At 44.4% G+C, this 19256-nt stretch overlaps 2 protein-coding genes across 4 annotated transcripts; one reads left to right on the plus strand and one right to left on the minus strand.

Annotated features, from left to right (window-relative positions):
- The first annotated feature begins 1862 nt into the window (after window positions 1-1862).
- Window positions 1863-5586, plus strand: LOC123165292 (uncharacterized). 3 transcript variants are annotated; one of them, XM_044582919.1, is made up of 5 exons: window positions 1863-2097; window positions 3429-4255; window positions 4413-4571; window positions 4890-5154; window positions 5270-5586. In XM_044582919.1, the coding sequence occupies exons 2-5, from the start codon at window positions 3440-3442 to the stop codon at window positions 5302-5304; spliced, it is 1275 nt and encodes a 424-aa protein (XP_044438854.1). In that variant the 5' UTR covers window positions 1863-2097; window positions 3429-3439; the 3' UTR covers window positions 5305-5586. The 3 variants fall into 3 exon arrangements, with proteins under 3 accessions (XP_044438854.1, XP_044438855.1, XP_044438853.1); XM_044582920.1 differs by lacking the exon at window positions 1863-2097 and adding an exon at window positions 2758-2822; XM_044582918.1 differs by lacking the exon at window positions 1863-2097 and adding an exon at window positions 2933-3029.
- Window positions 5587-6484: 898 nt separating this feature from the next.
- On the minus strand, window positions 6485-12432 carry LOC123165294 (retinoblastoma-related protein 1-like; the record flags this gene model as incomplete). The annotated part of the gene is given in 18 exon segments (XM_044582921.1): window positions 6485-7017; window positions 7095-7210; window positions 7325-7440; window positions 7534-7669; window positions 7770-7889; window positions 7982-8158; window positions 8242-8314; window positions 8409-8544; window positions 8692-9562; window positions 9654-9847; window positions 9955-10137; window positions 10309-10375; window positions 10502-10697; window positions 10868-10914; window positions 11026-11122; window positions 11208-11335; window positions 11421-11525; window positions 12252-12432. Coding segments are annotated over 18 exon segments (3066 nt in total). The 3' UTR covers window positions 6485-6866.
- Between the last annotated feature and the right edge of the window lie 6824 nt (window positions 12433-19256).

A 19256-nucleotide genomic window follows, 5' to 3' on the forward strand; every position in this document is an offset into this window, starting at 1 on the left:
CGAAGGTTGAAATGCCAGGGGCCGGACATCCGGGGCTCGGGCCGGATTTCCGGAACCTGATGTCCAGAACCGCGGCGAAATTGCACTTCGGGAGCCGGATGTCGGGCCACGGGCCGGATGTCCGGGGCTACAAGCCGGATGTCCGGGCTCCAAATTCGAGGATGAACTCGAGGAACTCGATTTTGGGGGCGGAAATTGATGATTTCGGGGGCAAAATTGGAGAGATTTTGTGGATGGAAAGTGGGAAAAATTGGGGGAAAGCTAGATCCACTCGTAACAAAGCAAATCCATGGATTAAATCCAACAAAACTTCATCACACCAACAAATCACAAAAAAAATTGGGCGGCTATTTTTGGTGGGGATTTTCGAAATTGGGGAAGGACACAACAAAACTAGGCTAGAAAAAGAAGAGGGGAGGCTCTGAAATCGTGATCAACGTGGCTCATGATACCAAGATGATGTAGGGTGGAACCCTATACGGCCGATCTTTCACAAAAGGAGTGAATCCCAACTAAGAACACGAAGAACACGAGGGGAAACATGAGGGAAAACACAAGAAAATCACTCAAACCAACAAGATACGGTCACACATGTGCTAGATCCTCGAAACGCGAGAGGAGATACAAGATCCACGATCAACAAAGGACGATACAAAGGGTAACCGGTTCTTCTCCGTGAGGAGGTCTTGATGGGGCCACCCAAGAGGGGGTCTTGAATCCAAGGGGGATCTTCTCCGTGGAGGGGCCGCGGTCTCTCTCAAGGAGTAGATCCGTATGGATGAGCAAGGCTCTATCTCACAAATGAGCTATCACAACGCTAACCCTAAAACGTAGGTGGAGGGGGAGTATATATAGTCTAAGGGGCGAAGGGGTACATGGGCCTCGGCCGAGATACACTGCATGCAGGCAGGGGGCGGATGTCCGGGCGTCGGGCCGGATGTCCGGGGCTTCATGACGGGCCGGATGTCCGGGCTGGCGTGGATGCGTTCTGTGAAGGATGCGAGATTTCCGGGCTGGGGCCGGATGTCCGGCGGCTCACGTCGGGCCGGATGTCTGGGGCCTAGGGGCCGGATGTCCGGGCCCCGTAGCACTTCGGTTGCTGGGCTGCTGCTGTTCTTGACATCTTCAGGGGCCGGATGTCCGGGCCAGGGCCGGATATCCGGGTCATGTAGCCTTTCTCCGGTTCCTCTCGTCGTGCTCCTTCATCCTTGTGCTTGGGGACTTGTCCATGACCCCGAACATCTCCGAGAGGGTCTTCTGGGTACCTAAGCACAAGTAGTGTCTTTGTATGAGGTAGCAACCATGTCTCGCACGAATGGAAAGGGGAAACATTTAGGAACGGGTTTACCTTGTGTCCAATGGCGTATGCTTGAGGACTCGTCGTATGTCCACTTGGGGCTTGGGGAATAGTCGTATTGTACTCCCTCCGTTCGGAATTATTTGTCTCGAAAATGGATGTATCTAGAACAAAAATACGTCTAGATACATCCATTTCTGCGACAAGTAGTTTCGAACGGAGGGAGTATATGGGGATGATCGTAGGATGCTTCGCATCATTAACACAAAATACAAAAAGAACCAATAAATTAGGACGGAGATACATGTACGGTGTACGTACTCCAGCTCCGGTAGCGATACGATACCCAGTCTATTTTCTCCATACCTCACCTCAACGCTGGCGGTGAGTATTTGCTATCGTGGTCTGCCGTTTCTAGAAGGAATTTCCTTTTTTGGTACTAGTACTAAAATGCAAATTTAGCACGACTGTATTTACTCAAAATAGTACTGTAAGAAACAATAGATTTGCAAAAAAGAATCCAAACACTATCCGTCCAGCATGGTCACAGCTTCTAGAAAGAAAGAAGAAAGTGTGAACCGGCTCGCCCGCGTGCGTAACTTCATCCCCATTCCCTCAAACAAGAAAAAAATCATCACCATACGCAGCGACGCAAGCGCTGCCGTAAGCGCCCGACGCCACGTGGCCTCGCCCCGCACCCTATAAGTCCCGTCGTCCACCACCCCAACTGTGCAGACTCCCACAGCGCAGCCGCCTCCTCCTGTTCGCTCCTCGGTCCTCTTCCGTCCCTCTCCCTCCTGGTACGCGCCGTCCTCTCCCTCTTCCCCTCCCTCTGCTTCTAGCTCTGCTCCCTTCTTCCCTTTGGTTCCTGCGCATTCACGGCCCGTCCCATCGGCCAGGGCAGCGGCGGCGAAGAATCCTCTGGTTTCTCAATTTCTGTGGTATCTTTAATTTGCTGAATCAATCAATCAATCCACTGGCAGAGAAACCTTTTCGTCTTTAGATATCCTCTTGGCCCAGTCCCGATTATGACTGCGATTCGCCTTTCAAGAAAATGTTTGTGATTCATCAAAACAAAAGAGAGGAAGAAACCTGTTTTCTCTTCTTGTAGTAGTATATTTATTGCTGGTTGTTTGCGACTCATACATACATACATACATACATACATACATACATACATGGGTTACTGGTGGCCAAGAGAATCAAGCCTTTCTATGTGGAGATAGATGCTTCTTGTTCAAGTCAAGAATTGGGTCTCGATGCACCTCTCAGTTTTACAGGGGCGCCCTTCTTTTATCAGTAATATATTATTTAAAAGAAAATAGAATAGCGTTAGTGGTTGGAAAGGTTCAGAGTTTCTGTTGCCTGACCATATCCAGTTCCCCTTGTTAGTGACGATCTCTATGTGGACAATCAAATCACTCTTGATGCTTATTGAACACTATATATATAGGTCACCTGTGAAAGCTACTGTCTTCTGTATTATCGAATTGGCACAGGGGAGATTACCACGAAGCAAGCTGGTGTACGTACGCTCCTTGTTTATTGGTTGAATTTTGTCTTGTCAAGTTACTCAAGTATTCATGTGGATGCTGTCTTTCTCTACATGCCTAGTAAAACTTTCAGCCATAGTTGCTTCCTTGCTCCTCAATGGAATACCTGACCTGGGAGCTTTCACACTCCTCGTACAAGATACTCAATAGTCAGCTTGGTTCAGCAGTGGCTACTAAAGGTTGATGGCATGGTTGTCTTCAATTAATTAATCTGCCAATGAACATAAGTTTATACTGTATACCCACTTTTATTACTTTCCCAAGACAAGTTACACCTGAACCAAACAACAGACGTTCACCTCTGCCGTTATATGTTCACTCAAAAACGGTTAGAAGTACGACGCTCTACCGTTATTTGTTTCCTCAGGTGTTAGCTGAATTTGTTGTTCATAGATGCTTGTTGCTATTAAAGGCCTTTTATTATTATTATTTTTTATGCAGAGGCCGGGGGTTTAACCTCCTTTTCTTAAAAAAAAGGCCTTTTTTCAGACAAATATAACAGAAGATTCTTCATATGTTGGTTTGCTTCTTTTTCTGCATGATGCTACTTTCTTCTGATAGATACTCGACTTTTGCAGCTGCTGACAAGATGAAAATGGCTGGCTCTGCTGTGCTGCTCATTTCGCTCCTGTCGGCTGTCGCCCCCCTACCCTCTGAAGCCCTCAACGTGAGAGGCCATCTGCTGAAATCAAAGACGTTCCGTTCTCCGCCCATCTTATTGGGACCTGGATCAGTCTCAAACAAGTACCACCATGATGTCGACTTCCCCCGAGGCCACCTTGCAGTCAAGAGCTTTGATGCAGAGGTCGTCGATGAGAATGGCGTCCCTGTCCCGCTCCATGAGACTTACCTGCATCACTGGGTTGCAGAACCATACTATGCTCTGAAGAACAGTCAGAGCCCCGATACGCAAAATCTTCCAAAAGGGATGCTTAAAAGGAATGATGGAGTGTGCAAGACCACACTAGGCCAGTACTTTGGGCTCGGTTCCGAGACTCGCCACACTGCCACATGGGTTCCTGATCCTTATGGAATTGAGATTGGCAATGAAGACAAGGCCCCTGAAGGCTATGAGGAGAAATGGTTGCTCAATATTCATGCCATCGACACAAGGGGCGTGGTCGACAAGCCTAGCTGCACCGAGTGCAAGTGCGACTTTTACAATGTCACAATTGATGAGTATGGGCGCACAATCTCAAAGAACTACACTGGTGGGCTATTTTGCTGCTATGATCAGACCCAGTGTCGGGTCAAAGAAGGGTTCAATGGCGAGGTGCGGAAGTTGTTCTTGCAGTACACCGTGACGTGGCTCGACTGGACTGATGCGGTGGTGCCTGTCAAGATTTACATATTTGACGTTACGGATACCGCTATGCTCGATGGAACTCCTGAACATTCTTGCAAGGTATGCAAATACTACTTCCCAGTTGCCACAACAGCAACTGTTTCAGATTTTTAAAAATTAACCTATTTTTCCAAATACACCATTTTTTTTCTTTTTACGGATTCAAATACACAATCTTTTTTCCTTTTCCTTTATGAATTAAAACATTGGTTTACAGGTTGAGTATCAAGTCGAGGAATGCAGCGCAGAAAACCGAGCCAACAATGAGTGCATCCATACTAAGACTGCTAGAGCGGCCTTGCCGCGTGGAGGAGATATCGTGTTCAGTGTTGCGCACCAGCACTCCGGAGGAGTCGGTGCTTCTTTGCATGGCCAGGTAATAGATTAGCACCCTGATCGCTTTACCTATTGTGCTTATGCACTTCTCAGAGTTATTCTGAGGGGAAACACTCAATACTACCTATCTAAAACTTGGAATTGGGATTCCAGCTCCAATTCTGTCTGCAACCAAGCAGCTGATATTCACTGAGTTCAATTAATTCCTGAATACCATGCTCAGTTCTGCTAATCCAAACAGGGTATTACACGGTTTAAATGAGACCTTATATGTATATATGATGTCTAAATGGTAACATCACAACATGTTATTTGTGAAGGGAAGCCTAACTTCTAAGGTACATTGGACTTGCTACAGGACGGACGCCTTCTTTGTGAATCGCTTCCAACTTACGGCACGGGGAAGGAGGCAGGGAACGAGGCGAACTACATCGTTGGCATGTCGACGTGCTACCCTAAGCCAGGATCCATCAAGGTCAGCGACGGCGAGGTGCTGACCATCGTCTCCAACTACAGCAGCGACCGCCAGCACACCGGCGTCATGGGCCTGGTCTACATCCTCGTGGCCGAGCCGCAGCAGCCGACTCCGGCGCCATCCCTGTGCTTCAGTTTCCCAGTCCCATGTGAGTTTCACTAAAAAGTTTCGCTCCTTTTGCGGCCTATCTATTTTTCAAAGAACATACTCCGAAAACTGCAAATGTGTAACTAATTCTCGTTCTCTCTTCTGTGCATGAGTAGGGTGCCTACCGGCATGGATGTCTAGCAACATGTGAAGAGTAGATTATCATCTACCCCTAGCTAATGGAGTGCAATGCAAATGGTGAGGAGTGGAGAAGCTGAAACAATCACCGTGGATCAATCGTCATAGTTATACGATGGATGTGTTTTTGTCATACTAGTATTACTAGCTAATATACAGAAGCAGTCACCAGTCAGTGAGCAATGTCGTTTCGATGGACCTGATGTTCTATAATTAATTGTTATCAGTAGTCGTGTATATGAAGCTGAGTTGTATGAGTTGATCACCGCCATAAGAGAAACTAGTGTCGATATAATAGTAAGTTGTTGTAGCTGACGTTGGCTAAGGAGGTTTTAGGGTGGGATACTCGCTGGACGCGAAGGTTGTAGCCGTGTAGACGTTGGGTTATAGGGAAAAGGACTGGAGAATTGAAGGGGTAGAAGAGAGCATAGGTAGGAACTCGATATTTCATTTCTTGCTTCGTGGCAAGGTTGATATGTCCTTATATAGACCCTTTAGGTCAGTTAGCGCAATATAATTCAACACACCCTGAATACTAATAAACTAGATTGGGTGGGTCCATCTAAGAGATAATCAGACTCTACCCACAAATAGACTCTTCCACTAGAACACGTACACTCTGGATACTTGTAAGCTAAGGAAATGTTCTTTCTTCCATCATCAGAAAACAACGTGTTAGAAGTTGAACTAGTAAAGCGAACCGACTTGTGGTTGGATGGTTAGACGGATTGTGGTATCCCTAACCCACTAGGGTTCAAATCCTGATGCTCGCATTTATTTCAGAATTTTCGGCAATGCACATTCAATGAGAGAAGACGTTCCCATCGACAAAAATAAGAAAAAAGAAGAAGTTGAAGCAGTGAAGGAGCTCCAGCTATTTCTCAGCATTTCCCTCAAAAAAAACTATTTCTCAGCAAACTACTACTACATCTGTACCAGAATACTTATAGCCGGAGAAAACTAGTACAAGTTCCCCTGACAAGTATTTTGGTAGAGGTAGTTGTGAAAAAAAATGTTGATTTCCAGTGGGCCTGGATTTCTATCAACATCATTCAACAATACTGGAGTACTTCAGTACATCACGCTGAAAAGATTTGGAAACAAGTCTTTTACGCTATCATTCATCAGTAACAGTGGTTACACCATGACAGACAGAATAGTCAAAATAGATAAGTTAGTAGCTTCCAAACAAAGAAAGAAAAGGCAGCCCTCATTTGCAAAATTGTTACACCCTCTGTTCACCAACATAGGACGTTTTGACCGTCAAAACATCTTACATTTAGAAACAGAGCTAGTACTACTACTTATCGCTGACATTAGCATAAACCCCTTGCAAACCAAGAGAGGCTCAAAAATCAGAATCCACGCGGCACAGGTCAGGGGGTCCCTCCCTCAGGGCAGCCCTTCTTTTTATATATCACAAGAGTAAAGAGCTGCTCACACAGAGTGACTCCCCATGTCAGGGAACACAGATCATCAGAGACTAAAACATCTAACACTACTAGATCAGGCTCACACCTAACAGATTAGCATTTGTATCAATATAGGTCGTGATGGCGACGCCGCACGACCAAGCTAAGGGTCCTGCTGCTCGCCCTTTACCGGCGTCCTGGTGCCGAAGACCGCCATCGCAGCAGCGGAGCCGCCGTTCTGGTCGCTCAGGCTTCGGGCCACCACCAGATCGCTCACCACGTCGAAGTTGAGCCTTCCATTAACTTTCTTCCCGCTGCACAAATTGCAAGTGTTCTCATGATTTGCTTCTTGACAGTCGAACGAGGACAATTTCCAGGCTCTGGTTTTTACCTGTTTAGGCGGGTGTTAATCGCATTCAGATCCTTGGAGGGGCTCTGAAATGCATGGGTGCTCTCCCCGACACACGCGTAATAGCTCTTGGAGCTCGGCGAAAGCAGGGTGTCCATCTGAAATCATCAATTTTATCACACTGTCAGCAACATTGATCAAGGACTAGTGCAACAATTTAGAGTCAAACATGACCAGGATGATTGCTAAATAAAGCATAGAAACTTTTTCACCTTTGACGATCGTAGCGGGGAGACATATACATTATGAGTGGCAGAAACTTTCTTTGGAGACATGTCAGGAAGGTTCGGAAACCTAGACAGCCGAGGAGATTCTGGAAATGGGGCTGCTGATGTGACAAAAAAAACAAACACTTCAGAAAAATCATTTGCAAATCAAGTATTTGAACAATCTTGCTTATTTTCAGCTAATCAATGCATACCATCACCACCACTTTTTGGCTCATTGTTTCTGTTTGGACTGGTACCAGGTCCAAGATCCACCAACAAAGGCTTGACGGTAGGAATAAATACTTCGTTGTAGAAAGTGATGATATCAACATGGTCCTCTCCTATTTTCTGTCATGAAAACAGTTTATCAGATACTCCCTTCAGAATACCAGCCAATTGAAAAACGGGAAAAAATCCCTTGAACAATTAAAACAAGGTGAAGTTTTACCCCGCTGCGGCTCCTTGATGGCCAATTAACATAAACACTACGGAAAACCTGTGGCTTGCATTGAGACTGTTTTCTGTAGCTGAAAATAATCTCCTTGAAGGTAAGGGCTAGTTGAGATATCTGTGAAAAAAGATATATGGACAGTAAAATAATTGTAGCGAGCAAGGCCTTTATCTGAAGGTTTTCCAAGGACAGTGGTAATTTAAACATACCTTTGCAACTCCATATATGCAGCACAGTATGATCTGGTCAATGTGCCTGTTGAAAAAAAGAGCGGTTTGTTGGCTGATAATTTGCTGGACAAGGGAGTATACTCGCTCCAGAATTTGCTGACTAAGTTGCAATCTTTCACAGAGACATTTGATTCTAATGGCTGCAAGTTTTGTTATCTGCAGGGGGGCAAAAAGGGTACAGTATGATCAGCAAGCATTTTAGTGCATCACATTACATTGCATCAAAAACAATAACCCACCTTGCTCAAGAATACACCTATTCCTGTCTCTGCGCATGTTTCTCCTCCTGCTGCCGGATTAGGTCTTGTTGGGCTGCAATTAAGAACACAGAAGGCAAAGTTTCAGTTTAGCATCTCGCCTCGCTAACCTGAAGAGTTCACATAGGAATCAGGAAGAAATGTCAAACCTTGCAAACGCCGACTGAAGAGGAGGTAGAAACTTTGATTTGATGACATCCTTTACTGGTGATCTAAATGAGTTGTCCACCAGCACATTTCTCCTTTCAGTACATGCTCTTTTGGGAGATCTAACTTCATCTTTATCTACAGAAAATATCATTGACACACAGGAAGTTTAGTAACTTCATATACCAAGTGGGAAAGCCCTAAAAATGCTACTCAAATAGCAGCACAGATTCGAAAACATGATATAACAGGCATATGTTAGTGGTGACTTCCCAAAACTGCTACCTGGTTGCTTATGAAATGGGAGAGGTGGAAGGCCACCCAGTGAAATATCATGATGCACCGCAATAGCATCAAGCGAAGGCATTGGTTCAGCCAGTAAACCTAGCCGGTTTATTTCTGCAGACAATGTAGGTCTAGCAACAATTAAGGAATTGTACATTGAGGAGCCTTTCTCCCATGCCATGCTTTCCAGAAGTCGCTCCTCAAGTGAATTCAAATGACGTTTCAACTCTCGTGGAAGTGAATCTTCATGTCTGACAAAGCTCTCTATGACTTTGCTCAAATCGAAAGCTGTTATGCCAGTTTTCTCCAGCACAGCTGGGAACATCATTGTGACTGTCTTGTGAGTGGCCAGAACTAACTCAGCAGAACAGGCAATCATACAACGATGGAATCGCTCATTAGACAGAAGTGACGTAAGATTGCTCCCACTCAAGATCTGTGACTCTGCTCTGCACATTGACTCCAGAACTCTATAGTACAGCTTAAGAGCTTCCATTTTCCTTTGCTCTGTCCAGATAGCATCCATCCCGCTTGTGTTTCGCAAACTAGTACACATACGCTCACCAAAAGAACTGCCTGTGAATATGGCTCCAAGTATAATGGCAGCTCTGCATGTGATGTCATCTGTTACATCCTTATCACATGCAGAGAAGAAGCGCAGCAACTCCCCAGAAGGTTTGGAAGGGAGAGGCGATATTGCACTTCGAAGCCACTTGGCAGTTGTCATGGCTGTGCTCACTGGGGTGAAAGGAGCCATCTTTGAGTTGCAGAAGCTATTTCCATTAGGTGACGGACAGAAACGTGGAGGAGACATTGGGGCTCGACTTGCTGTTGATTTGGTAGGTGAGGCCATAACATCGTCATACTTTCTCTGCAAGATCACAGATAATTAGGTTAGTAAAGATCAAAGCTTTTGAGCTATGGAAGAATGTAGGAACAGGCATAGGCTCATTAGTAATTACCTTTGTGCCCGGCAATTTAAGGGCACCTCCTGACAGACTTCCACTGCCAAGCAAACTGTCCTCTTCATTAGCAAACATCCGTGCATCTAGTTCTCCCTTTGTATCAAGTCCATTCACATATTCCTTTTCCAGGACCTGCAAACTTGATTTCAATGAATCTTCCTCAAGAAAATTCTTGAAAAACGTCAAGCCCTCTGCATTAAAGAACAAAGTAGCTGTGACATTGGCCAACAAAAAATTCATGAAAGACAAACATAGAGTCAAAACTTTAAGAACTTCTGTTTGCAGCCCAGACTCATACCTGGATCAATAAACGATAAACTGCCCTGCTGGCACTCTGAAACATCCGAGCATGGTTTCTTTTTTAAAATACCCTTTATGAGAATGTTTGTCTTCTGCAATGCTTTGCTCAACTCATCTTCTGAGGTAAGATATCTTTCACAGAGGGATGCAATAAGATTGACTCCCTTATCTGACTTCTTAGCTGATTTAAATCAATATAAACAGCATCCATCAGTTTAAAGCTGTAACTGCCAATGGCTGTGTGCACCAATCGATGCAGAGGCTAGGGTTTAACCTCCTTTTCAGATAAAAAGGATGTAGCTACCAAACAAGCTGAGCATGAAAATAGTCAAAACAAAGAGGGAATCATTACCAAAGCAGGACGAATCCTCGATGCTGAAGTTCCTTAACCGCACGGGGATATGAATAATAAGCACAGCCTGCAAGCAATAAGTATTCAGTGTTTACAAGTTAGACTAATATCATACACGGACATTTTGTCTCGTTGCATATGAAGAGAAGATCAGGCAACACATCTGAGATAGATAATAGTAGGGAGTCCTTACCAACACAGAAACCAACTCAGTTGTGGATGTTAAAAGATTCTTCACGGCGCTTGATGCTTGGTTTCTCAGAACTAAGAAGAGTAACCATCCAAAGTCATAATATTCAGAAGCTTGTTGCACATTTAGCTCTGAAGAATTATTTGCAGGTTTGCCATCATTTAAGAGGAATAGCTCCTGGTATGCGCGCCTGTAATGCCTGAACAAGAGAAACATCGCTGCCGCTTGTCAAACACAATACTAGTTCATAAATGCTCAAGACCAGGAAAAAACTACAAAAAAGAGCGATGAGTGCAGCAGCAAATGAGCTAAGATTCAGTGAACAGAGTTGCCATGTGGGCATTTTAGGTTACATGCAGAGGAACTTACCGGCCTAGGGAGCATAAATGGACAAGATTGGCCTGCAGCTCCTGTAACTGAACACAAAACAAATAAATGGCATTAATCAGTAAGGGATGAACACATAATATGTGTTTCAGTTCTCAAAACAGGGGATAAGCCATTTTTGTGTGTGCATAATTAAATACCTCAAGCCTCTTCTCCCAATCTGAACCATAGAGACCAGTCAGAATGAATCCAACCTTTATGCAGAACTGAGGCATCTCCTTGAAAAAATCAACAATCCTGCAGAGCATCGACAGAGATGAGAAACAGACTAGCTAAAGCAATTAACTGAGAACTTGGTTAGAAGAAAAACTGCAGTGCTCACTTGAGATCGAATGCCCTCAAAATCTGGCGCAGCGTGATGCCACGGTCTTCCTTGGCCTTCCCTGCGTTGCCGAGCTTTGACACGCAGTAAAGGACACAAGCGCACCAGGACCTCTCAATCTCCTCGGGCTATTAAGCACAAGAAACACAAATTTTAGCTGCTGCTGTACATCAGAACATGACATGGTTTGTGGATGAAGACGCCGAGATTTACCGATCCACTGCCCAAGGATGACATGCTGGACAGGAGGATGATCTTGGTCTCCTTAAACAGCTGCATCGCCTGCCTCGTCGTGCTCTCGTCGAGCACTAGCTTCCTCTGTTCGCCGGCAAATAGAGTAGTTGGCAGGATTAGATAATGAACAAAAACTCAGACATGGAAATAGCGCACAAGATGGAAGCTTGTCGTCTGCCCTAAATCATGGTCAAAGATCAGGCGGAATAAATAATTCAATACACTCTGACTGCAGGTAAATGAGTTTGGCTCGTGTTGAGTTGAGACGGATATAGAACACATGAGTTGTACTACAAGAGATAGCACGAATTAACAGTAAAGAATGCAATTTTTCAAGATTTGGAGGTAGTAACCACAGGTCACAGAAATTTACCGCTAGAAAATCACTCGCCCGAAAAAGATGCCGCTAAGATAATCGCGAAATAGCACCGCCCCCAGAGGATTTGAAAGCGATAAGCGCAAAATCACACCGAACCCGCAGAAGAATCTGAAGGGGCGAGAAGACAATGTAATCCAAGGGGACGAGAGCGCAGAATCCCAAGGATCTGGAGGATGGGGACCGAAAAGATGAGAAATTTCCCCCCAAACAATCGTACATGAAAAAGATAAGCGGGAATCGAATCCAGCATATAGAGCGGGAGAAGATTGGGCCGAGACCGCAAAATTTGAGAATGGCGCAACGCCCGCCATGACTTCTTATTGAATCTTGGCGGAGACAATCTAAGCGGGGAAAGTAGCAACAGATCGGCACCAAGAACTGAACCCCTGGTCCAAGAAGGGGAAAGAAGGCGATTGATTGGGAGCCCATACCTTGCAGACGTCAGCGAAGCGCTCCTCCATTGCGGCGGCGGCGTTGTTGCTGGCGTTGGCGCCGCCGTTCATCCTCCCCTGGGCCGTGGACGTGGAGCACGCCGTGACCCCCGACCCCGACCTCGCGGGCTGCGGCGCGTCTGCTCCGTCCATAGGCTGCCTCCCCCAGTAGGACCTCCGGGGACGGGCGGAATCTGGAGGCTATGGACTCCGGCGAGCCGGTGCGGCTGGGAGAGTAGGGTTGTTGCGGTGGGGCGGCGTGGCGGAGAAGGGTGTGGGAGGCAGGGCAGGGGAGAAGAGGTGGGAGTGCGCGCCAAAAGAGAGGATTTTTATGTCCGGTGCGGCGGCTGCGCGGTGGGCCCGCGCGGGGTTTTGGCGGGAGAGGCGCGACGGAGATGGCGGGAGATCTGCCCTGCCCTGGGCTGGGCGGGCCCTATACGGCGGTGGGGGATGTCGGGATCCGCGGCCACGTGCGGCTCGCGGCGGCGGAACGTGTCCGGCTCGGTCTGACGGTGAGAGGCTTGCGATGCACGATTCATACAGTTCCGTGCTCCTGTGGGGTTCAGTGCTGCATACACTTGTACCGATTCCACGGATGCCGTTGAACTCCCTCCTTCTCATCAAAATATATCAATATAAAGTACCTCCTTCTCATCAAAATATAAATATAAAGTGCGCTTCACTTTTTCTTGTCTTTACCGTGCAACTTTGAGTAAGATTTTTACTTATTGTATGTCTACAAAACTACTCCCTCCGTTCCAAAATAGATGACTCAACTTTGTACTAATTTTGTACTAAAATTAGTATAAAGTTGAGTCATCTATTTTGAAATGGAGAAAGTACTATATAGACATATGAAACAAAATGGTTTTGCATGACAAATGCGACGATGCAATTTACAAATGTTTCTTTGTTGAGAATCAACAATTTAGAGATGTTCAATCGGTACATTTTTGTACTATTAATGCTCAAGGTCATGTGTCAAAGACCGTACAAAGTCAAATGTGTCTTATATTTTGAGAAGGAGAGAGTATAACATAATAGTAGCATGTACTATATGTTGTGTCGTTGTTTCTTTTAACAACTTTAGCACATACGTGAGTTGTTCTGACAGCCTAACGGGTGAGAAAATTAATGTGTTCATCCAAATGTTCATAAATGTGGTACGACAACATCCAAACGGCGCACCCGTTCATGGCCAGAATGCGGCACTACAGCATCCGAAAGGTTCGCCCGCCTATGACATAAAGGTGCACGTCAAGGTCTAGAAAAAAGCATATCGGTAAAAACTGCTCAATGTGTTTGCTTTTCTCTAGTAACGGAATTAATTACAATGTGCTCTCTCTCTTAAAAGTTCAATTTGGTAGCGTGCGGCATGGACAACGAAACGGAATACCGCCTTTTATCAAATTTATTGGGTCAACTGGCGAAGCTTGAAGCTCATTAATGGGCATGTTGAGCAAGCCGAATAGAAGGAAACAACATATGAGCTAGTGTTTCAAGGTCCACGAATAAAAAAACGGTTTGCTTAGTCATCCCTTCTTTCTTCTTTGTTCATTAACTAAAGCTTGTTTGCTTAGTCATCCCGCCATGGGCCTAGGCATCTTCTCCTTTGCAGTACTCGTTTCTTTTCTGAGCGAAACGTTTGTTTCACTTATGCGTAGTGTAGTGGGTAATTTTTGTCAACCATAGAGGTAGATTCAATGCTATATGCGTGGACAAACAAAAAGAACGAAGAAAGTACATGTCATTATTATTTGTTATAAAAATCCTATGAAGACATATCAACATTGTTCGTTTTCGACCTCCTCATCTCTTTCTTTCTCACGCTTGTCTTCAACCAACCACATGCCTCAACCACCCGCATCCAACAGACTCTACCACGCACCACCTCGTTGTGCCGCCCTTCCCTGAACCTTCCCCACCGTTGTTGTTAGCCACTACCCCGACCATCAACATAACCCCATGATTTTTAGGAACCCTGGTGGCCCCGGCATCCTTGATCCCCTCCTTTCTCCCCTCGTTTTTCTCACCTTCACCTTGGTCGTTGCACGTCGCTGCCGTTCGCAGCCAATGTTGAGGATATCACTTATCGTTAGCGTCTCGGTCGGCTGGGGATTATGAAAGCACATTTGCTCCCTTGGTGGTTTTGGTAATTCATGTCAACATACATATTGTTGGACTAACATCTTTATCTAGTATATTTCAGATAAGTTCAATAGTGGCATGGCAAGGACATGAGGATGTGTACCCCTTCAAAATGCTAAGGACATGGAATTGGCAAAGCTTCAAGACTCTTCATTTTTTGTTAAGTGATCCAAGATCACACTGAGTCTATAGGAAAGCAAATACTATTAAAATGGGATGAGGTTTTGATCATGACTCAATTGCTCAAATGCTTAGTGATATTGCTCCAAAAATCCTCAAAGACCTTCTCCAAATCTCATATGTCCAAACCCTAAAGTTCCATCTTGGTCCCACCGAAAACATCTATCCCGGACCCACCGAGCCTATCCTATACACTGCCAAAGCCAAACCCTAGAATTTCGGTCTCACCGAGACTGCGATCGGTTTCACCGAGTTGCAACGACCAAATTTCTGTGAACCAATTCGTTCATTTCAGAATTATCGAGTTAAATGATCGGAACTACTGAAACGAAGTTCGGCCTAGGTTACCGCATATCGGTATGTCCGAGATTTCCAATTCGGTCCCACCGAAAAGCCCAACGCTCATATCTTTTGCGCAGGTCGGTCTCATCGAGATTTTGCTCCGGTATCACCGAGTTGAGTCGAAAGTGTGAAACGGTTGGATTTTGGGAGAAGGCTATAAATATCCCTCCACCTCCACCTACTCTCTAAGAGAGCAATCAGAACGAATCTACACTTCCACCATTCATTTTTGGAGAGAGAACCACATACTCATGTATTGAGATCAAGAGATTGCAATCCAACCATTTGAATCTTGATTTCTAGCCCCCCAAGTTGCTTTACACTCCAAGCCCTCTCCTACCCAAGCCCGTGAGAGAGTGATTGAGTGTTGAGGAGACTATCATTTGAAGCACAAGAGCAAGGAGTTCATCATCAACTACACAGCTATTACCTTTTGGAGAGTGGTGTCTCCTAAATTGGTTAGGTGTCACTTGGGAGCCTCCAAGATCTTGTGGAGTTGAACCAAGGAGTTTGTAATGGCAAGGAGATCGCCTACTTCGTGAAGATCTACCATGAGTGAGGCCAGTCCCTCGTGGACGTAAGCCATGATGGAATAGACAAGTTTGCTTCTCGTCGACCCTTCGAGGGTGGAGCCCTCCGTGGACTCGTGCAGTCGTTACCCTCCATGGGTTGAAGTCTCCATCAACATGGACGTACGATAGCAACACCTATTGGAACCACACCAAAAATCACCGTGTCTTCATTGCGTTTGATCTTCCATCTCTACCCCTTGACTTCCCGCACAAATGCATGTTTTATTATTTCCGTTGCTTTATTTCTAGATATGCATGTGTGGGTAGTCTTGGTGATATCTTAACTAGTGCCAAAATCAGCCTAGATATCAAGAAATTTAAAAACTGCACCTTTGGTTGGTTAAGAGTCTATTCACCCCCCTCTAGACCTATCTTCTTCGACCCTACAATTGGTATCAGAGCTTTGGTCTCCGTTGCTTCGGTTTAATCACCATTGGAAGAAGATGGATGTGTCTAATTTGGGGAGTCTTAGATGTAGAGTGCTCATACTTGATGGAGAGTACAATAACTCTTGGGAAAATGAAATGCTTGCTATCTTTAATGAATTTAACTTGAGAAAGTATGTTCATTGTCCTTACGTGTCTCCTATTGATCCCTTGCACCCCACTCATGAAGAGGAAATTGGCATGCTTCATAATCTTAGAACCGTCAATCTTATCATTAGAGGATTACCTACAAATGTGCTTGTTCAGATGCAAAACTTTGAATGTGCATATACTTTGTGGAAGGACATAGAAATGTGTTTCCTTGATTACTCTTTAAAGAACCTTGATGGGATTCTTCATAAATCTATTGCCTTTCATAAGTTGAAGACTAGTGATGCTAAGTTTGATGAATGTATATTTGAGCTTCGTGATCTTATGCATGTTAAAGGTGACGTTGGAACCATTAGCAACATCATAATGGAAGCATTAGACTTCAAAAACTTGCACATTGTCATGATCATGAAACTAATGAATCCATTGCCTTAGGTGATGGTCACATACATATTGACAACGACAATGTTGAGCATGGCTACAATGATAAAGACAAAGAATTTGACATTGAATATGAGAAGATTATGAGAAATCTTAGTCTCATAGCAAATCTTCGAGATTACATGGCTGGAGGAAAAGAATGGATTCTTGATAGTGGATGTACCGATCACATGACCGGAGATGGAGAATGATACGTCCCAAACATATCTACTTTTTTCAAACACTTTTGCTCTTGTTTTGGAATCTTATTTGCATGATTTGAATGCAACTAACCCGGACCGACGTTGTTTTCAGCAGAATTGCCATGGTGTTATTTTTGTGTAGAAATAAATGTTCTCAGAATGAGATGTAAATTTAGAAGAATATTTCCAGAATATATAAAAATATATCGGCGAAGAGAACTGCCGGAGGGGGCCACCCAGGAGCCACAAGCTCAGGGGGCGCCCACCCCCTAGGACACGCCATGTGAGCTTGTGGGCATGCCCCCATCCGTCCTAATTCCAACTCCATAAATACCTATTCGCGCGGGGGGGATAAGAGAGAACGAATCATCGTGTTTTACGATATGGAGCCGCCGGCACCTCATGTTCTTCATCGGGGGGCTGATCTGGAGTCCGTTCAAGGCTCCGGAGAGGGGGGTTCGACACCGTCGTCATCATCAACCATCCTTCATCAACAATTCCATGACGCTCGCCACTGGAGAGTTGGATGAGATTTGTCATGTAATCGAGTCAAGTTGTTAGGGCTTGATCCCTAGTATCCACTATGTTTTGAGATTGATGTTGTTATGACTTTGCTATGCTTAATGCTTGTCCCTAGGGCCCGAGTGCCATGATTTCAGATCTGAACCCTTTATGTTTTCATGAATATGTTTGAGTTCTTGATTCTATCTTGCAAGTTGTATGCACCTATTACGTGTTATGATCCGCATACCCCAAGGTGACAATAATTGGGATTCTTTTCGATGATTATCGTAGTATGAGGAGTTCATGTATTTGTTGGAAATATGCCCTAGATGCAATAATAAAGTGGTTATTATTATATTTCCTTAATCATGATAAAGGTGTATTATTCATGCTATAATTGTATTGATCGGAAACTTAAATACACTGTGAATACATAAGCAAATACCAAGTCCCTAGTAAGCCTCTATTAAACTAGCTCGTTGATCAATAGATGGTTAACGTTTCCTCACCATGGACATGAGTTGTCACTTGATAACGAGATCACATCATTAGGAGAATGATGTGATGGACAAGACCCATCCATTAGCTTAGCATATGATCGTTCAGCTTATTGCTACTACTTTCTTAATGTCAAATACTTATTCCTTCGACCATGAGATCATGCAACTCCCGGATACCGGAGGAATACCTTGTGTTCTATCAAATGTCACTTCGTAACTGGGTGATCATAAAGGTGCTCTACAAGTATCTCCGAAGGGTCTGTTGAGTTGGCATGGATCGAGATTGGGATTTGTCATTCCATATGATGGAGAGGTATCTCTGGGCTCTCTCGGTAATACAACGTCACAAGAAGCTTGCAAGCAAAGTGACTAAGGAGTTAGTTACAAGATGATGTATTATGGAACGAGTAAAGAGACTTGCCGATAATGAGATTGAACTAGGTATGGAGATACCAACGATCGAATCTCGGGCAAGTAACATACTGACAGACAAAGGGAACTACGTATGTTGTCATAAAGGTTCGATCGATAAAGATCTTCATAGAATAGTAGGAATCAATATGGGCATCCAGGTACCACTATTGGTTATTGACCGGAGAAGCATCTCGGTGTAACATCCCAAAATTCTAAATTTTGGAATGTTATAATAAACAGATAGATTGGATTGATTGTTTGATTGATTGACTGAAAGTGAGTGGAATTCGAAATCTTTTGAAAGTTAAATGAGAGGGAATAAAAGGACTTTCCCAAACTTTCATTTTTCTTTTATGATCTCCATGAATTCAAATTCTTTTCACCACAAAACCCTGGAGAGAAGATGACATGACTTCTCCCATTTATTTAAATGACAAGGGGTGTTGAAAATATTTGAATTTCATTTGAAAATATTTCCTATTTCTGAAACTTTATGCAACTCAATGATTTTCACGAGAGAAGATAAAATGACTTCTTCAAAACAAATGAAATATGAGTTGGGAGTTTCAAAGGATTAAAATCAAAGTCCCACTGAAATTATTTTTCAATATTGGAGTTATTTGAGTTTTATTCAAATTATTTTTCTCCAAAAATAAAATATATGGAAAATAGGGTAACATGATTCCCTACATCAGAAAATTGGAGAGAAATAAATTTGAAATCATTTTTGTATTTTTAAAATTATTTTTATTGGATTTTATTAAGGCACTAGCACCGTTTGATTTATTTAAATTTGTGTGGATTTTTTTTTGACTTTACAAAAATGTCTACGTTGTAGGAAATCTTTTTCTAAATTTTTTGATATATTATATGCCTATATAATATTTTATTTTATATTTTATTTCTTTTCTTTTTCTCTTTGTTAGAAAAAAACCTCTTCGAACAGTGCCCGGCCGAAGCCCAGCACTGCTCTGTCTCTCCTCTCTCTCCCTCCGCCGAACTGGGCCGGCTCAGCTCCAGCTAGGCCGCGGCCCAGCGTGCCCGCGCCCGTCCCCGACTCCGGCGGAGTCCGCCTCCACCACGGCATCGCCGCCGCCGCCCGTGCCCGTGCGGGACTCCCTCCGCCGCCTCTCCTCTGCCCCCTCCCGCACGCCACCGCGCCGCCCCTCCCCCCTTAAATAGCGCC

The sequence above is a fragment of the Triticum aestivum genome, chromosome 7D, assembly GCF_018294505.1.
Source record: "Triticum aestivum cultivar Chinese Spring chromosome 7D, IWGSC CS RefSeq v2.1, whole genome shotgun sequence".
Taxonomy (NCBI): domain Eukaryota; kingdom Viridiplantae; phylum Streptophyta; class Magnoliopsida; order Poales; family Poaceae; genus Triticum; species Triticum aestivum.

Coding starts and splice junctions, on each gene's coding strand:
- LOC123165292 (XM_044582918.1), top strand. CDS start 2,948: ATGGAATACCTGACCTGGGAGCTTTCACACTCCTCGTACAAGATACTC. Junction 4,572..4,889: donor GTGCTTCTTTGCATGGCCAG/GTAATAGATTAG, acceptor GACTTGCTACAG/GACGGACGCCTTCTTTGTGA. Junction 5,155..5,269: donor CTTCAGTTTCCCAGTCCCAT/GTGAGTTTCACT, acceptor GTGCATGAGTAG/GGTGCCTACCGGCATGGATG.